This window comes from Castanea sativa, chromosome 6 (genome assembly GCF_040712315.1).
Source record: "Castanea sativa cultivar Marrone di Chiusa Pesio chromosome 6, ASM4071231v1".
Taxonomy (NCBI): Eukaryota; Viridiplantae; Streptophyta; class Magnoliopsida; order Fagales; family Fagaceae; genus Castanea; species Castanea sativa.
Window position 1 is genome coordinate 61,191,516 of NC_134018.1, and position 16,305 is coordinate 61,207,820.

General features: G+C 35.8%; 1 protein-coding gene across 1 annotated transcript in view; it reads left to right on the forward strand.

Moving 5' to 3' along the window:
• The window catches only part of LOC142640309 (callose synthase 7-like), a 105,222-nt gene extending 89,576 nt beyond the window's left edge, over positions 1–15,646 (forward strand). The window contains 7 exon segments of the mRNA XM_075814372.1: positions 2,357–2,469; positions 2,543–2,772; positions 3,118–3,487; positions 3,490–3,914; positions 4,031–4,081; positions 8,092–8,277; positions 15,413–15,646. Coding sequence (XP_075670487.1) covers positions 2,357–2,469; positions 2,543–2,772; positions 3,118–3,487; positions 3,490–3,914; positions 4,031–4,081; positions 8,092–8,277; positions 15,413–15,646 — 1,609 coding nt within the window.
• Positions 15,647–16,305: the final 659 nt, after the last annotated feature.

Consider the following 16,305-nt stretch of genomic DNA (forward strand, 5'->3'; position numbering starts at 1 on the left):
ATCTCAAAGTGGTGAAGCTTTCCACTTGGAAGTAGGGTGTTACTGCAGTATGGCCATGGCTTAATTAGCTTTGGCGAGTAGTTGTTTAACTGTTATATATGATACGATGTCTTTGAGAAGCCATATATTATAATTACTTTGAACTTTGAGGTTTATGTGTAATTCTTTTCTTAGCCATTATATGTCTTAGTATCACTTCGAATAAAAGATTAACACATGCTGCTATGTTAAAATTTGAGGTAACAAAGAGATAAACAGATACAGTGGGAATTAATATTTGAAGGTAACCGCGATTGTTAATGGATATAGCCATCACATGTGGCTATTTCATATGTAATCATGGCTAGTATTTAGTAACTTGATAGTTACTACTTGGCCTTGAGAGTTATGACTTAACCCAGCTCGAACCCAGGAAACTCATATACTCATCAGCAGCATCTGGAACCAACCAAGCAACATCTCAACCCAACAATATTTTTAATGGGTGCCACAGCAACTACATCAGGGCAAGGAGACCGAAGCTTTATCAGACCAATTGAAGTCACCACGAACCCACAACACTTAGAAGCCACCAGTAATAAGGATTTTGGCTTCATTGTTGGCAGAGATATTGATACTAGGCTCGAAGCCTTGCTGTTAGAGGATCAATTGAATTAGCCTTTATTTTTTGAGATTGGCCTTTACTTAAGTCTTCTTAAGTTAAGCAGTAATCGAGCCAACCCTTTTGATGCGAAATACTGTCTCGCTTTCGCATAGCGTAACTTAGCGTGAACAAGCATAAAAGTTTAGTTTGTAACCCAAGCAATATCTTATATTTTTCCCCTGTAAGTTGCAGTTTTTCATCACTTGCACGGTTTGTGTCCAATCAGGAGACCAGTTTTGTAACCACTGGGCAACGAATTTTGGCAGATCCTTTCAAGTGAGTATAAAGCTTATGGGATTCCATTTATAATTCATTGTCAATCTCCAAATGACTCTTTTACTACGTGCACCATTCTTAGTCACAAAGCTAATTTTTGCTCACACATTAATATTCTCCTAGCCCTAAAGAAATCAAAATAACATTTGTAGCACTTGACTTTAAGGTCAAAATACACAATTTAAAGGAGCAATCGTGTTACAACTAAGTATGGGCAAGTTTAGATGAATCCACACCTATAGATTTCATGAATATTCCACAAATTGTGTTTCACTCAAGTTGGCAAGTTTATATGAACCAATGTCTGCGAAAGCTTCCTAAGGACTTGCCATTGTTCTAAACTCTAGATGAATACTAAAATAGGGATACACAACAACTTTTGGGTTGGCTCTATTGTGGCTTACAACTTTTTGATAAAACTCTAAAATTCACTTGAGACGGACTCTTAATATTTTCAATATGCTACTTGTTGAATTTAGATTTGGATGCCGAGAATGGTGCTTAACTTTTGAAGCTTTTCCAGTATTTCTCAAACTCAAGCTTTTTACTAAATTTGAACAGATTTTTGGTGCAACCAAGACTCCAGTAACTCATTTGGATCGACTATACGTTGATGATAGCTACAAAGCTATGGAGGTCCAAATCCGCCAAACCTGTCTGTCTATAAAACCTCCTTAACGAATGATGGAAGCCTTTCAAATTTATTATTTTCAATTTAAAGTATTGGGTGTTACATTGACGACCTTGCTTTGTTACCACAGGCTTTTGGATGGTGAATAATCTTTTGCCAGGCATCTATTTATAGATGCACTAATTCATGTTAGAATTATGTTTAAATGATTAAATTGACCATTTTCCATCAACTTAAGCTTTTGGGACAATCAGTAATTTCCATTTCCTAAGTTTGCTTTGCCTTTCATTTAAAATGTTAAAAATCTCACATGTTGGGTCCAACTTATTGTGGAATTTGGGCTCACACATGAGGGGAAGTGTTAGAATTATGGTTAAATGATTAAATTCACAATTTCTTATCAGCTTAAGTTTTTGGGACAATTAGTAATTTAACAATACCATTTCATAACATACATTACCCTACAACAAGGAGTTGTCTATATTTAAGATATATGACACCCTGTAGAGCTGTGTCTATTGAGTTTGAATTTTATTCAAGCTCTATATAGGAAGTTTATCACCATGATATAGGAAGAAATATGGTATGTAAGGGTGCAACATTATTTGTTGTGATCACCCCATTCCTTCAACATATGCACCTAGTGGATTTTGAATCCAAGACCTCACTTTCCCTCTCATTATTATGAAAGAGGGAAGTTTCATTTGAATTGGAGCCCATTGTCATGAATGACTTAGTTTACTGCTAGCTGATGTTATTCTGCACTCTTATTATTTGTCTATTAAAAGTTCCATGTAACTTTGCAGGGTACGGTTCCATTATGGTCATCCTGATATATTTGATAGAATCTTCCACATAACAAGGGGCGGCATAAGCAAAGCTTCAAAAATAATTAATCTAAACCAGAGTATATTTGCAGGTAGGTTCTGGTTCATTAAAGATGATTGACTACTTGGTATTTTTTGCTCACTATATTGGACTTATCTCGTCAGGATTAAATTCAACTCTGCGTGGGGGATTTATAACACATCATGAGTATATCCAAGTAGGCAAGGGGCATGATGTGGGGATGAATCAGATATCCCTTTTTGAGACTAAGCTTGCAAATGGAAATGGAGAACAAACACTCAGCCGTGATGTTTATCATCTTGGACATCGATTTGACTTCTATAGGATGTTGTCATTCTACTTCACAACAGTGGGTTTATATTTTAGTAGTATGGTATGTTAGCCAGACTACTTATTTTTATATAATCTTTTTTAAGACTGGATTCCTATTTTAGGATGTGCTTGCAAATTTTGTCACCAGATTACTTTTGGTCAATGAGTATGATTTTCTTTATAATATTACTATGTTCTTTACATGGTAACTTCTTTTACATTCCAACCTCTTCTTTAGTCTACAAAGAGCCTTGTAGTTTAGTGGCATTATTTGGTCTCTTTCATGAGGAGAATTTGGGTTCAATTCTCATTTCATACATAATGATTTTCTACAAACTCCTGTTCGTATTTTGTATAACTATTAAATATACGATTATGGCTTCATTTGGATATTTTGTTGTTTCAGTTGACCGTGCTTACTGTATATGTATTTCTGTATGGGCGTATGTACTTGGTTTTGAGTGGAATGGAGAAAGAGATCCTAAGGAATCCAAGCATACAACAAAGCAAGTCCCTTGAAGAGGCTTTGGCTACCCAATCCATTTTCCAATTTGGCTTATTGATAATGCTACCCATGGTTATTGAAATTGACCTGGAAAAAGGATTACGTACTGCCGTCAGTGATTTTATCATCATGCAACTACAATTGGCCTCTGTATTCTTTACATTCCAGCTTGGAACAAAAGCACATTATTATGGAAGAACAATCTTGCATGGAGTTTCTAAATATCAAGCTGCTGGCCGAGGATTTGTTGTTTTTCATGCAAAATTTGCTGATACTACAGGCTGTACTCACGAAGTCACTTTGTGAAGGGATTTGAGCTGTTTATTCTATTGATCATATATGAAGCTTATGGGCAACCGTATCACAATTCATATCTTGATCGGTTCATCAGTATCTCTATGTGGTTCCTTGCTGCTTCTTGGTTGTTTGCTCCTTTCGTGTTCAATCCATCTGGTTTTGATCGGCAAAAGACAGGAGATGATTGGACGGATTGGAAGATGTGGATGGGAAATCCTGGTGGTATTGGGATTCTACCTTCCAAAAGTTGGGAATTATGGTGGGAAGAAGAGCATGAACACTTAAAATACACAAGTATCAGGGGGAGAGTGGTTGAGATAATACTTGCTTTTCGCTTCTTTGTATACCAGTATGGAATTGTCTACCACCTTCACATAGCTCATTATAGCAAGAGCTTGCTGGTAATAATTCTCACATCCTACAATTATGGTTTTCTTGTTGGACTATTAAAGTCTATTTAGGTTTATGGAACCAGCTTACACCATCTGACATTTACTTCGGGCCACTTTCTTTGTAGGTTTACGGAATTTCTTGGTCAGTGATGGTGACTGCTCTTCTTGTCCTAATGGTATGCAAATGGAACTCACAGATATACAATAAATTTATGTCAAAGTAATTAACTTAAGTGAAACTACTAGCTTAAATGATTATTTAAGCTGGCCCCAATATGTGAATTTATTTACATTTTAACACACAAAACTGAATAGTAAAAATAGAGCTGCATAGGGGTTTGTGGTGTGGACGTGGGTTGCTAAGGCCAAATTACGTTAATCCCTTGTGTACTTTTTCGGTCCCATCTTTTCTATCTTTCTTCTTAACATTAAACAGGTTTACTGAAGTTACATTTAGTCTCTTAGATCAGCTTGCTACCAATTTATTAATATCAAGTCTAAGTAGTCAATTAACTGAATTCAATTGTAATAAGGATAATCAGTAAAACCAACCACAACAAGAACAATCACACACGAGATGAGGAATTGTTCACAAAGTGAACCAACAAAGATAAACACTCTAGGGCCTAGCCCAACTGGTCAAATCCACCATAAAGAAGTTGCTATACAACCAAACTCACAAGACCTCCAATACATGTAATTTGCCTTGTATTGAAGCTCCCAACTCTTGCTGCAACTGCTCTTCAAGCATCCTTCTTCACAGTAATTCAACGTAGCAAGTTGAGATGCTAACCACCAAACCAATCTCTTGGTTACTTCAAAGTCATTTGAAGATTTCTGATGTCGTTGTGGTTTTAATATTGCACTTCAATACCACTAGTGGTGATCTAGTGTTTTGGTGGCTACATTCACCTCTCCAGGATTTTGCAATTTGGAGAGGGTTGGAAGAATAATCTAGGTTTATAGGGTTTTTCTTTTCAATTTGATAGCCGTCTTCCTTCGCTGGAGATTAAAGTTAATAAAAGGTTTATATATGAACGGGGTTTAGGCTAGAGTCACAAAATTATCCGCAATGGGATTTTGATTGACCCAAACTCTACTGAGAGCTTTTGCCTTGAGCTCGCATGACCAAGATTTTGAATTTTGCTCTACAGAGATTGTATTTCACTTGACCAAATGAATCTTTGATGCACAATGAACTGAAGCTTCAACTTTAGCCTTCATTACCCATTGTTACAATTAACAAACAAACAATATTGTTATGAAATCACTAATCAGTCAACATCTAAAAATTATAATAAAATCCCCTTTTGGCAGAACTGCCCTAATACAGAATTAAGTACTAAAGTATAAGTTATGAAACACATACCAAACTAACTTACACCTAGACTAGAGACCAAGTTGATTAACTCTTACAAAAGTGCATGTCTTTCCTAAAGAAAAAATAAACTAAATAAAAACGTTAAACTCATAGGATACAAGTAATATAAGAATAACATTCATACATTTTTTCTCGCTTTGATCAGTATGGGTGGGATTCGCAGTTTTTTCATTTAATTTAAGTTGTTTCAATTGGTGGTTGAGGAAGGAGGAAATTTTTTCTCCTTACGTATTTTTGAATGAGGCAAACATTACATAAAGTCAGTATTCATGGGCAAGAATGCAAGGTTGTGGTTGATGAAGAATATAGAACACACTGTGGTTGGAATCATTCCCAAACAGTTTTTTACGCTTAGGAAAGGAGATACCGCGTACCCTTTGCAGCGGGGATCAAACTCTTTTGGTCAGTTCTTTTTAGTATCTGAACTCAAAGTTGGCAGGCATAGAAGGTCTGTCATAATCCTTGGAGGCAAAGCACAAAGCGGTTGGAAGGTCTTTGGGCTTGAATTGAGAAAGATGTTGGAACCTGACCAATATGCTTTACATGGTTGAGGCCAGGCCAGGCCAAATTTGTGTCTCAGCCACAAAGGAGAAAGTCAGGTTTTCATCCCTATCGGTCTTTTGTTGAAACATTGAAGGGTCGGGTGCAGTCAAGGGATGTGATTTAGTCCGAACATCTTACTACCAAGGAAGAAAAAAAATGAGAATATTATGACTTAAGAGGAGTCTGTGGAGAGGCAGAATCAATCCAGGGAGTTGTTGGCAATAAATCCGAAACTTACGGAACTTGGTAAGTGTAAGTTGGGTTTAGGCCCTGACAACCACTTAGTAATTCCAGATTACGCCCATGCACCATAAGCCCAAATGTTTCTGAGCCCAGGGAATTCTCTCTGCTTGTAGCTTCGAGAAGGTGGGGGAGAGCCCAGTGGTGCCTCCGATGAGCTCGGTGGTGCCGGCACAGATGGAGGGAAGTGTCGTGAGGCCACAGGAGGCATGGGTTGAGGCCGAGAAGGCTGGAGAGAGTCTTTCGGTGTCTTCGACGAGTGTTGTGAAGCAGGCACAAGTGGTGCACTGTTCCGATGAGATCGGAAAGTCTATTCTGACCTTGAGAAGGTTGATGAGAGTACTTTGGTGTCTCCGATGAGTATATAATTGCCGAAAAAGGTGTCGCAATGCCTCCAGGAGTCTCAGAAGGTGGTAGAGAGTGTCATTTGCGATGGAATTTGCACTTTTGGCTACAAGGCGATGAATGGAGAATCAGTTTCGACAGTTCTGTGGTCGCTGAACCTCATCCCGCTGCCACGATTGGTAAGCCCTTCTCTCTTCGATCTTTTTATGGGGTTGTCGAGAGTTGGTCCTTTGGGCTTGGGAGATATGGGTGGGGAAGAGAATGCAGTGTGTCATGCAGATTCTCTTAGCTTATCTGGGGTTTCCTTCCCAGCGGCAGAGGCAATGGTTTTATCTTTTGTAATTATTCTGCTATTTGGTTTTCTTTTCTTTTTTTTCTTTTTTTGTATTTTCCCTGCTTTCTTTTTCCATTCTTGTATTTTTCTGGTTTCCTCTATGCTTTTCTTGCGTAAAGCCGTCTTTCGTATATATATCATTCTTTTTCATAAAAAAATAAAAATAAAAATAAAAAGATATTAAAAATAGAAACAACAAACTACACCATACATCAACAATCACCAATTGACTACAATGATCATTCAATCATGGGATTAACACGAACATGTTAACAACAATTTAGGCTCAGTATCAATCAAACACAAATAGCATGTCCAACATAGCAACGGTTACATACTTTCATAGGCTTAAACACAGTCAAACCAAGATACAAAAGATATTGCGCAGAACACATATATCAATTAAGCTCAATGCATAAAAAGAAATTGTTAAGTGTTTAGAGATTACATCATTGAATCACAAAATATAAGAAATCACTAAAACAAAAATTAGTTATCTCCCCCCAAATATATTCATCCCCACTATGAAAAAAGAAATATTAATCATATTCTCTCCCCGATTAAGTCTACTCCCAAAATTTCCTCCCTCTTTTTTTTCATGAAGTGCCTAGGGGGCATATCATGCTGTCATCATGATCAACATTAAGGAAATCTCTAATGTCTCAAACTTCTGTACTTAAATGAGCTAATGTTACCTCAATACACTCCTGACCCTGGAGTAGCTGATAGAGAAGAGGTAGGATATTTGTTGGAGCAACAGGTGGAGCTTGGAGTACTTCATCTTCCTCATCCAAAAACCGACTCTTGAAGCAAATCTAAAAATTTCTCATAATAGGATTTTGGTTGACCGAAAGCTTCTGCCTGGAGCTCGCACAACCCAGAATCTGCTTCACAACTTATATTTTGAATTTCGCTTGACCAAGATTGTACTTTGCTCGACCAAATGAATCTTTGATGCACAATGAACTAAAGCTTCAACTTTATCCTTCAATACCCATTGTCACAATATAAAAATGAAATCCAACAATTTCAAAATAATAATAACAAATACAATTGATGCAATTAGGCAACATCTAAAATTCCAAACAGTTACAAATTATACAAGAAGGAAAAGCAAAGTTACAAATACACACACACACACATTTATATATGGTGCAATTTTTTATTTTCTCTTGCCTCTTCTCTCTTTTTTTATTTCTTTTGAATATATATATTTATATTATGGGAAAAGTTAATGGATGCCCTAAGGCATCCGTTAACCAGACCAATTATCTTTTTTACTCTTGAAGCATACATGTTCATTTGGTATTTTGTTGCCTATATTCTTCCCACGCTGCTGCCAGATGGTGCCAATGGGTAGACGAAGACTTGATGCCAAGTTTCAGATCTTATTCAGGATTCTCAAAGCGCTTTTGTTCCTTGGCTTCATGTCGGTCATGATTTTTCTTTTTGTTTTACATAGGCTCACTATATCAGATTTATTTGCTGCTATCCTTGCCTTCACACCCACGGGATGGGCCCTTCTTCTTGTAAGTTTAAAATTCTGCATATTCTTAACGTAGCAAGAACTGGGTAGCTTGTGAGTTTTTAGATAAACTATGCCAGTTGTCTTAAAAACTTTCTGCCTTGTTGAAATTGCCATTAATTTAGCAGCAAATTAAATTCAAATTAGTAAGCATTAATTTTCAAACATAGTTGTACTTGCATAGTATTCAAGAAAACATAACTCTCTTTTTTCTTTTCATTTTTAGAAACAACATAACAAATTCTTTTTTGAGAATTATTTTGTATAATCTTTTAGTGACAACATATGCTGCTCTTTACCACCAACGGTGTTTATCTAGTGGTCATTGGGCTTACTCTCAAGTGGTTTGGGGGATGGAGATTCCAAGTTCAAATCCCACCATTGGAAGTTCTTGGGAAAAACCCCACCACCCAGCTCAATGCCCACTAGTGCTCTCTTGGGGCTAGTATAACAACTATGGCTCACCGGTTTCCCTGCTTGCAAAACCCAACAGAGAAGATGCTATTATGTTAACACCCAAGTAGAGAAACTACTTTAATCAGACCCTCCTAACCATTTTAGTTTTAAAATTAAAAAAAAAATATATATATATATGCTGCTCTTGTCTTCCTTGTATTTTCTCTGGCCAAGAAAATTATCATATTCTTTTTTCTGGCCCAAGAATCTATTTTCACTTCTCCTTACTGTTATTTACATAATATTTTTCCATTGATTCTTCAATTGCAAATTCCAATGCATATTGTATGTTCCACATTTCCCAAAATTTCAAAGTAGACTAAGGGTATGTTTGGTAACTGTTTTTTCCCCTTATTTTATGTTTCAAAAATATTTTTTTATTTTTAAGACTAAAAAACTTGTTTGGCAACCCAAAATAGATAGAAAACAAAAATTGTTCTCAAAACTCAATTTGTGAATGAAACTGAAAAGATACAAAAGGCTATTTTTAGTTTTTAATTTTCAAAAGTCAATGAAAACACATTTAATTTAATGAATTTATCTCATTTAATGAGTTGGCATTAGAATTTAAATCTTAATAACAACATATTTTAGTATTTTCTATTTTTTTTCTTCAAAAAACTATCTTTTTAATTTCAACTAACCAAACATGTTTTTGATTTAAAAAATACAAGAAAATTATTTTTTCTTTATATTCCCCAAAATAAGTTTTTAAAAATAGAAAACAAAAACTGTTACAAAACCTTAGATTTTGAATTTGTTGAAGTTGCAATTTTTTTCTATTTGAACCATGACAAAGTGCTAGGATTGGTCACATTTTTGGACATTGTGCTTAAATTAAACTAATTGACCATTCCTTATATTAGCTCATGAGTGGCTTGGTCCTTAGAAAGATATTTCTTAGTTAAGACGATGAGATTTTTCAATTGATGAATTGTGATTCACTAAATCAATTCTTCCTTTGTCTTGTCCACCCAAGGTTGGGCAGGCATGCAGGCCATTATTGAAGAGGGTAGGATTCTGGGATTCATTAGTGGAGCTAGCAAGAGCATATGATTACATAATGGGGCTGATAGTCTTTTTGCCAATAACCGTTTTGTCTTGGATCCCAGTTGTATCAGAGTTACAAACACGCATGCTCTTTCACCAAGCATTTAGTAGGGACCTCCAGATTTCAATGATTCTTGCTGGAAGGAAGGAGAAAGCAGCTTAAAGCCTTTTAGAGTTTTTCCTTCTTCTTTTTTGGCATTTGGTGATGTTTGCAATATTCTTTCTGTGAATTGTGACATGTTACCGAGAAAACGATTTTTCTCTACTCCTTCACTCTAAGTAACCTTCCTCCTTTCGATTTTTTTGATTTTGTTTTTATTGGGTTAAACTTGTGAATGTGGATAAGAACCAAGGACATCAACAACACTTTGGTTTTCAGAATAATGTTGTACTGTATAATTTACATTATCAAGTATATTCTATTAGCGCAAGTGCTATTATTCTACTGGTGTTTACACGTTGTAGTTGAAAAAGGTCCATTGCAGTTTCGAAGCCTCAATTCATGACACAGGTTTCATTTCATTTTATATCTTCGGTCTTAGAAAAATGGGTGTGGGTAAGGACTTTTTGGACCCCAGGGAAAGTGGGTCAATTGAACCCGACTTGCTAAAACAACAATTTTGGTTTATCCATTGATCTTGACAATAACTTTTTCATTCAAAACAATACATCCCTAATCTGTGGTTGAAACATGTGAAATCAAGGGCCTTACTTTGAATGCTATTATGATTAAGATAAGACAAGTCCATTAAATTTTCATTCTCAGTATCACATCTGCAACAACTAAGTCTTTCATGTCAAACTTATCAGTCAATATTCTCTTGGTAGCTTTAATGATTACATTACTGCCATTTAGCATAATTTAATAACTATTTCTCAAGTAAGCAAGTTTTTGAAACAATTTAATAGTCTAATATCTCGAGTCTTTAAGACTCAAGTTCAGTGAAGAAAGTCTTTAATGATTACATTATTGCCATTTAACATAATTTAATAACTATTTCTCAAGTAAGCAAGTTTTTGAAACAATTTAGTAATCTAATATCTTGAGTCTAAAAGACTCGAGTTACTAAATGGGAATTCTCCATAGCACCTCCGAACCTCAGTCACTACCCAAACACTCAAATACTTTATTCTCTACCCAATACCGAAACACTCTCTTCTCTCTCTTCAAGCAAACACCAATCTAGCCACTACCCTCAAACAATCTCCTCTCTCTGTGAGTCTTGTTGGTGGCTCGTGTCATTGTTGGCTGAAGTAAAGGACGGCGTGACCATCTTGGGGAAGAGTGAGATTTGCACCTAACATGGACATCCAGCACTCACAAAATGGAGATAGTGACCCCCTATGGTCAAAGGCTATGAAATATACCCCCTTTTATTAGCTGGGCTTGTGTTGGGCCACTATTAAGGACACTTGTATCACTCCTAGTGCCCCTGATGTCCCTTTCCTGTTCCAAGGATTGCTCCCCACATAGTGACAAAGTCACCCTCCATGCCACTACCCTAACTTTGGCATGCTCATTCTCTCTCCTCCAACCACTACATAGTACAACAGTTGTATTAGGATTCAAATTGACGAATCATAGTTTGACACCGGTCTTTTGTACCTGGCAACATTCCTCGGACTACGTGCCATAGATTAATTCTTGTTGTCTTGCTTCCCATTTCATACATAATGATTTTCTACAAACCCCTGTTCATGTTATGTATAAATATTTAGCCTACATTAATGGCTTCATTTGGATATTTTGTTGTTTCAGTTAACCATGCTTACTGTATATGTATTTCTATATAGGCGTATGTACTTGGTTTTGAGTGGAATTGAGAAAGAGATCCTTAGCAATCCAAACATACATCAGAGCAAGGCACTAGAAGAGGCTTTGGTTACCCAATCTGTTTTCCAATTTGGCTTATTGCTAATGTTGCCCATGGTTATGGAAATTGACTTGGAAAAGGATTTCATACTGCCCTCAGTGATTTTATCATCATGCAAACTACAACTAGCCTCAGTATTCTTTACGTTCCAGCTTGGAACAAAAGCACATTATTTATGGTAGAACACTGTTGCATGGAGGTTCTAAATATCAAGTTACTGTCGAGGATTTGTTTCTTTTCATGCTAAGTTTACTGATAACTACAGGCTGTACTCACGAAGTCACTTTGGGAAGGGATTGGAGCTATTTATTCTTTTGATCGTATATGAAGCTTATGGGCAATCATATCACACTTCATATCTTGATCGATTCATCACTTTCTCTATGTGGTTTCTTGTTGCTTCTTGGTTGTTTGCTCCTTTTGTGTTCAATCCATTTGGATTTGACTGGCAAAAGACATTAGATGATTGGATGGATTGGAAGAGTTGAATTGGAAATCGTGGTGGTAATGGGACTCCACCTTCCAAAAGTTGGGAATCATGGTGGAGAAGAGCATGAACATCTCAATTACACAAGTATGAGGGGGAGAGTGCTTGAGATAATAATTGCATTTTGTTTCTTTGTTTTCCAATATGTTATTGTCTACCGCCTTCATATAGTTTATCACAGCAACAACTTAATAGTAATATTTTTGTTTGTTCTATTTAGACCCCTTTTAAAACAAATTAGTTTAACCTAATGAATTAGCCAATTAGTTATTTAGGTTAATTATGAGATCTAGGATAAACACATGCAAACATATTACTTAGTGCAGAAAATTAAAGAAAACAGTAATATGATGACCTAGGAAAACCAATAAAGCCAAGAGTTTCAAGGTAAAAAATTTGGGGAGGATTTAATCAAGTTATCCTCAAGGTAAACAAATCCACTATGATAGAATGGAAGTTTATAATATATTTTAACCCTAAATCTAAAGCTACCTCTTGTAGAACTTACTAACACGACCACGTGCAGCTCCGATTTCACAGACCCTTCTATCTGAATTTGTTGTGGACAAAAACCCAAGTTTGTGACTTTGAAATCTCACTCAAAAGTTTAGATTATTAGCAGTTGTTGACCTTGTAGTAGCAACTTTAGATCTATCGGTTCTAATGGTATGAGAATGATTTTGGTAGTGACTTTAAAAGGAGAAGACACAATACCTTTTAGATCTCACAAGAGCACCTCCAAAGTCTACTCAAAACGTGCCTTAGAGTTTCCTTTATACTAGAAGAATTAGATCTGAAACCCTAATCACTTAATGGGCTTAACAGGCTGGTGTGCTTTAATGAAATTTTGCAAAACTCGTCTTTTGATCGATTGAACCTAGCATGTTTCAAATTCCTGAACTTGTAGCTTCCTTTTTTTTGTATTCTAACTTGCAGCACCTTAAGTATTGTCTAATATATCTTATAGACTCTATATCTATACAAGTTTGTGTTCACGGTTTGCCAATTGTTCTAAAGTTTTAGAACCTAACAATTTCTTATAGGGAAAGTTCTGTTGCACATGTGTAAATTGCCAAAATATAACTGAAAACATAACTTTAAGTAAAGTCACATTTTCAAGTTTGAAGTTAGTTGTTTTGAGTTTGAAACCAATTGTTTTGGGCAATGTGTAAATGCACACAATGCGTGCAACAAACACTGTCCTTTCTTATATCCTACAATTATGGATTTTTTGTTGGACTGCCAAAGTCTATTTAGGTTTATGGAACCAGCTTAACCGTCTGACTTTTACTTTGCTCCACTTTCTTTGTAGCTTTATGGGCTTTCTTGGTTTGTTATGGTGACTGCTCTTCTCAACCTAAAGGTATGCAAATGGAACTCACAGTAATTTATCTCAAAGTAACTAGCTTAAGGCTTCGTTTAGGAGTTCATAAGAGAAGGGAATGGAATGGAAAAGAATGGAATGTATTTAAGTAAGGGAAAGGAATGGAAAAGAATGGAATTAAGTAACCTTGATTGGATGTTTTAAAATAAATGAATGGAAATGAATGGAATGTAAGTAATCTTGTTTGGGAGTAACATGGAGGGAATGGAATGGAATCATTTTATGATAATATTACTATTAGACCCCTATTTTAAAATAAAGGGTTGAATATATAGGGGAATTTTGAAAGTTTTAGTAAAAAATTCATTAAATCTAATTCTATTCCCTCCCATTCCTAACAATTTCGGGGGAATGAAAATTTGAGGTTTTAAGGGAATAGAGAGGAATGGGTGTTCCCTCCTACCTATTCCGTTGCCTCCTACTTAAACTTCCAAATAAGGGAATGGACTTTCCATTCCCTCCATTAAAACTCTCAAATAAGGGAATATAAGAATATTTTAAAATTATTATTTTCATTCCTTTCCATTCCATTCCATTCCCTCCTCCCAAACAAGGCGTAAATGAATGTTTGGTGTTAGTATATATGATAGCCTAGGTCCATTGTATTATGTTGGCCTTCTAGTACAATGTTACACTCACAGAATATATTGACTATTCAGATTATTATCTCAATCTTTCTTCTCTCTCTTTACTTTATATTCTTAACATTTGGCAAGCCTAGAAAAACCAAAAATATTCCCTCGTCCTTTTCTACAATACTTTCAACAAGTAATTCGGCAAAACACGTACAAATGCACTGTAATGAAACTGTTTTAGCTTAAATGATTCTTCAATCTAATCCACAATCTTTAAATTAAATGTACGTTTTAACACACAAAACTCAATATTAAAGATATAACTGCTAAAGGGTTTATACCATGGATGTGGGCTGCTTGTGCCGAATTATGTTAATCTCTTATGCTCTTTATTTGTCCCATGTTCTCTCTATTTCTTTCTTATATTGTTATATTTTAACAACGTTTAAAAACTAAGTTACAAATTAAACAGAAAGGAAAGCAAATTAAGTAACAGATACATTTATACTGAGCAATTTTTTTTTCCTTGCCTCTTCTCTGTTTTTTATTATTATTTAGTTCTGAATCATACATGTTCATTTGGTATTTTGCTACCTGTATTCTTCCCATGTTGCTCTCAGATGGTGCTAATGGCTAGGCGAAGAATGTGTAGGCGAAGACTTGGTATTTGTTCCAACTTTCTGGTCTGGTTCCGAATTCTCAAAGCACTTTTGTTCCTTGGCTTCATGTCAGTTGTGACTTCCCTTTTAGTTTTACATTTGCTCACTATATCAGATTTATTTGCTGCCATCCTTGCCTTCACGCCCACAGGATGGGGTCTCATTCTTGTAAGTTTAAATTAGAAAGAACGCAGTAACTTAAAGAGTTTTTAGATAACCTATGCCAATTTTTTAAAGAATTATTCTGTATAATCTTTTGTGACAACATATGCTGCTCTTTTCTTCCCTTTATTTGCTTTGGGCCAAGAAAGCTATCATGTCTTTTTACTGTAATTGACGTAATATTTTCCCCATTGATTCTTCAGTTGTGAATTCCAAAATATTCTATATGTTCCACATTTCATAAATTTTCAAACTGGACTTAGATTTTGAATTTGTTGAAGTTGCAATTTTTCTGTTTGAACTATGATAACATGCTAGGATTTTTCACATTTTTGGAACGTGTGCTTAAATGAAATTAAGTGACCATTCCTTATATTAGTTCATGAGTGGCTTGCTTCTTAAAAAGATATTTCTTAGTTTGGAGGTGGAGGTTTTTCTATTGATGAATTGTGATTCACTAAGTCAATTCTTCCTTTTTCTTGTCCTTCCAAGGTTGGGCAGGCATGCAGGCCATTATTGAAGAGGGTAGGATTCTGGGATACATTAGTGGAGCTAGCAAGAGCATACGATTACGTAATGGGACTGATTGTCTTCATGCCAATAACCATTTTGTCTTGGCTCCCAATTGTATCAAAGTTCCAAACACGCATGCTCTTTAGTCAAGCATTTAGTAGGGGCCTCCAGATTTCAACGATTCTTGCTGGAATGAAGGAGAAAACAACTTGAAGCCATAGTATTAGAGTTTTTCATCTCTCTCTCTCTCTTTTCTTTTTTTTCTTTTTGCTTTCTTTTTGGCATTTGGTGCTTAGTTTTTTGAACTAAAATTGTCACTTAAAATTACGATTTCCAACTTGAAAATCGTGACTGTGACTATTTATGTGCAAAAGTGGTGAGTGAGTGTACCAAGTGTGTAAGTGTGTATGTGAAATAGACATTGCTCTTTGTATTATTTTGTGAAAGGGCATTGCTTGAATGCTATTATGATTGAGAAATAAGTCCATCAAATGGTCTAGAGATTTTCATTCCCAGTATCACATCTGCAACAGCTAAGCCTTTTTAAGTCGAACTTATTAGTCCATATCCTCTTGGTAGTTTTAATGAAATCATTATTGCTACCTAACTGCACCTAAATGAAAATACCCTATGAAGCTTCACTATTCCCTAGGATTGGCTTTGGGCCTTCCTTGCACAGCTTAGGTGGAGGGAGAATGCTTGAGCCCTCAGTGAGGTACCAAATATGGGTTATACCAGGTTGACTAATTTAAGTTCTTCCATTATCTAACCCAACATTAATTTGATCCATACCTAATCAAATCAAACTTGAACCCACCCGATTTGGCTCGTTTACAAAATGCAACTATACGCGAGTGAACTATGCTTAGACG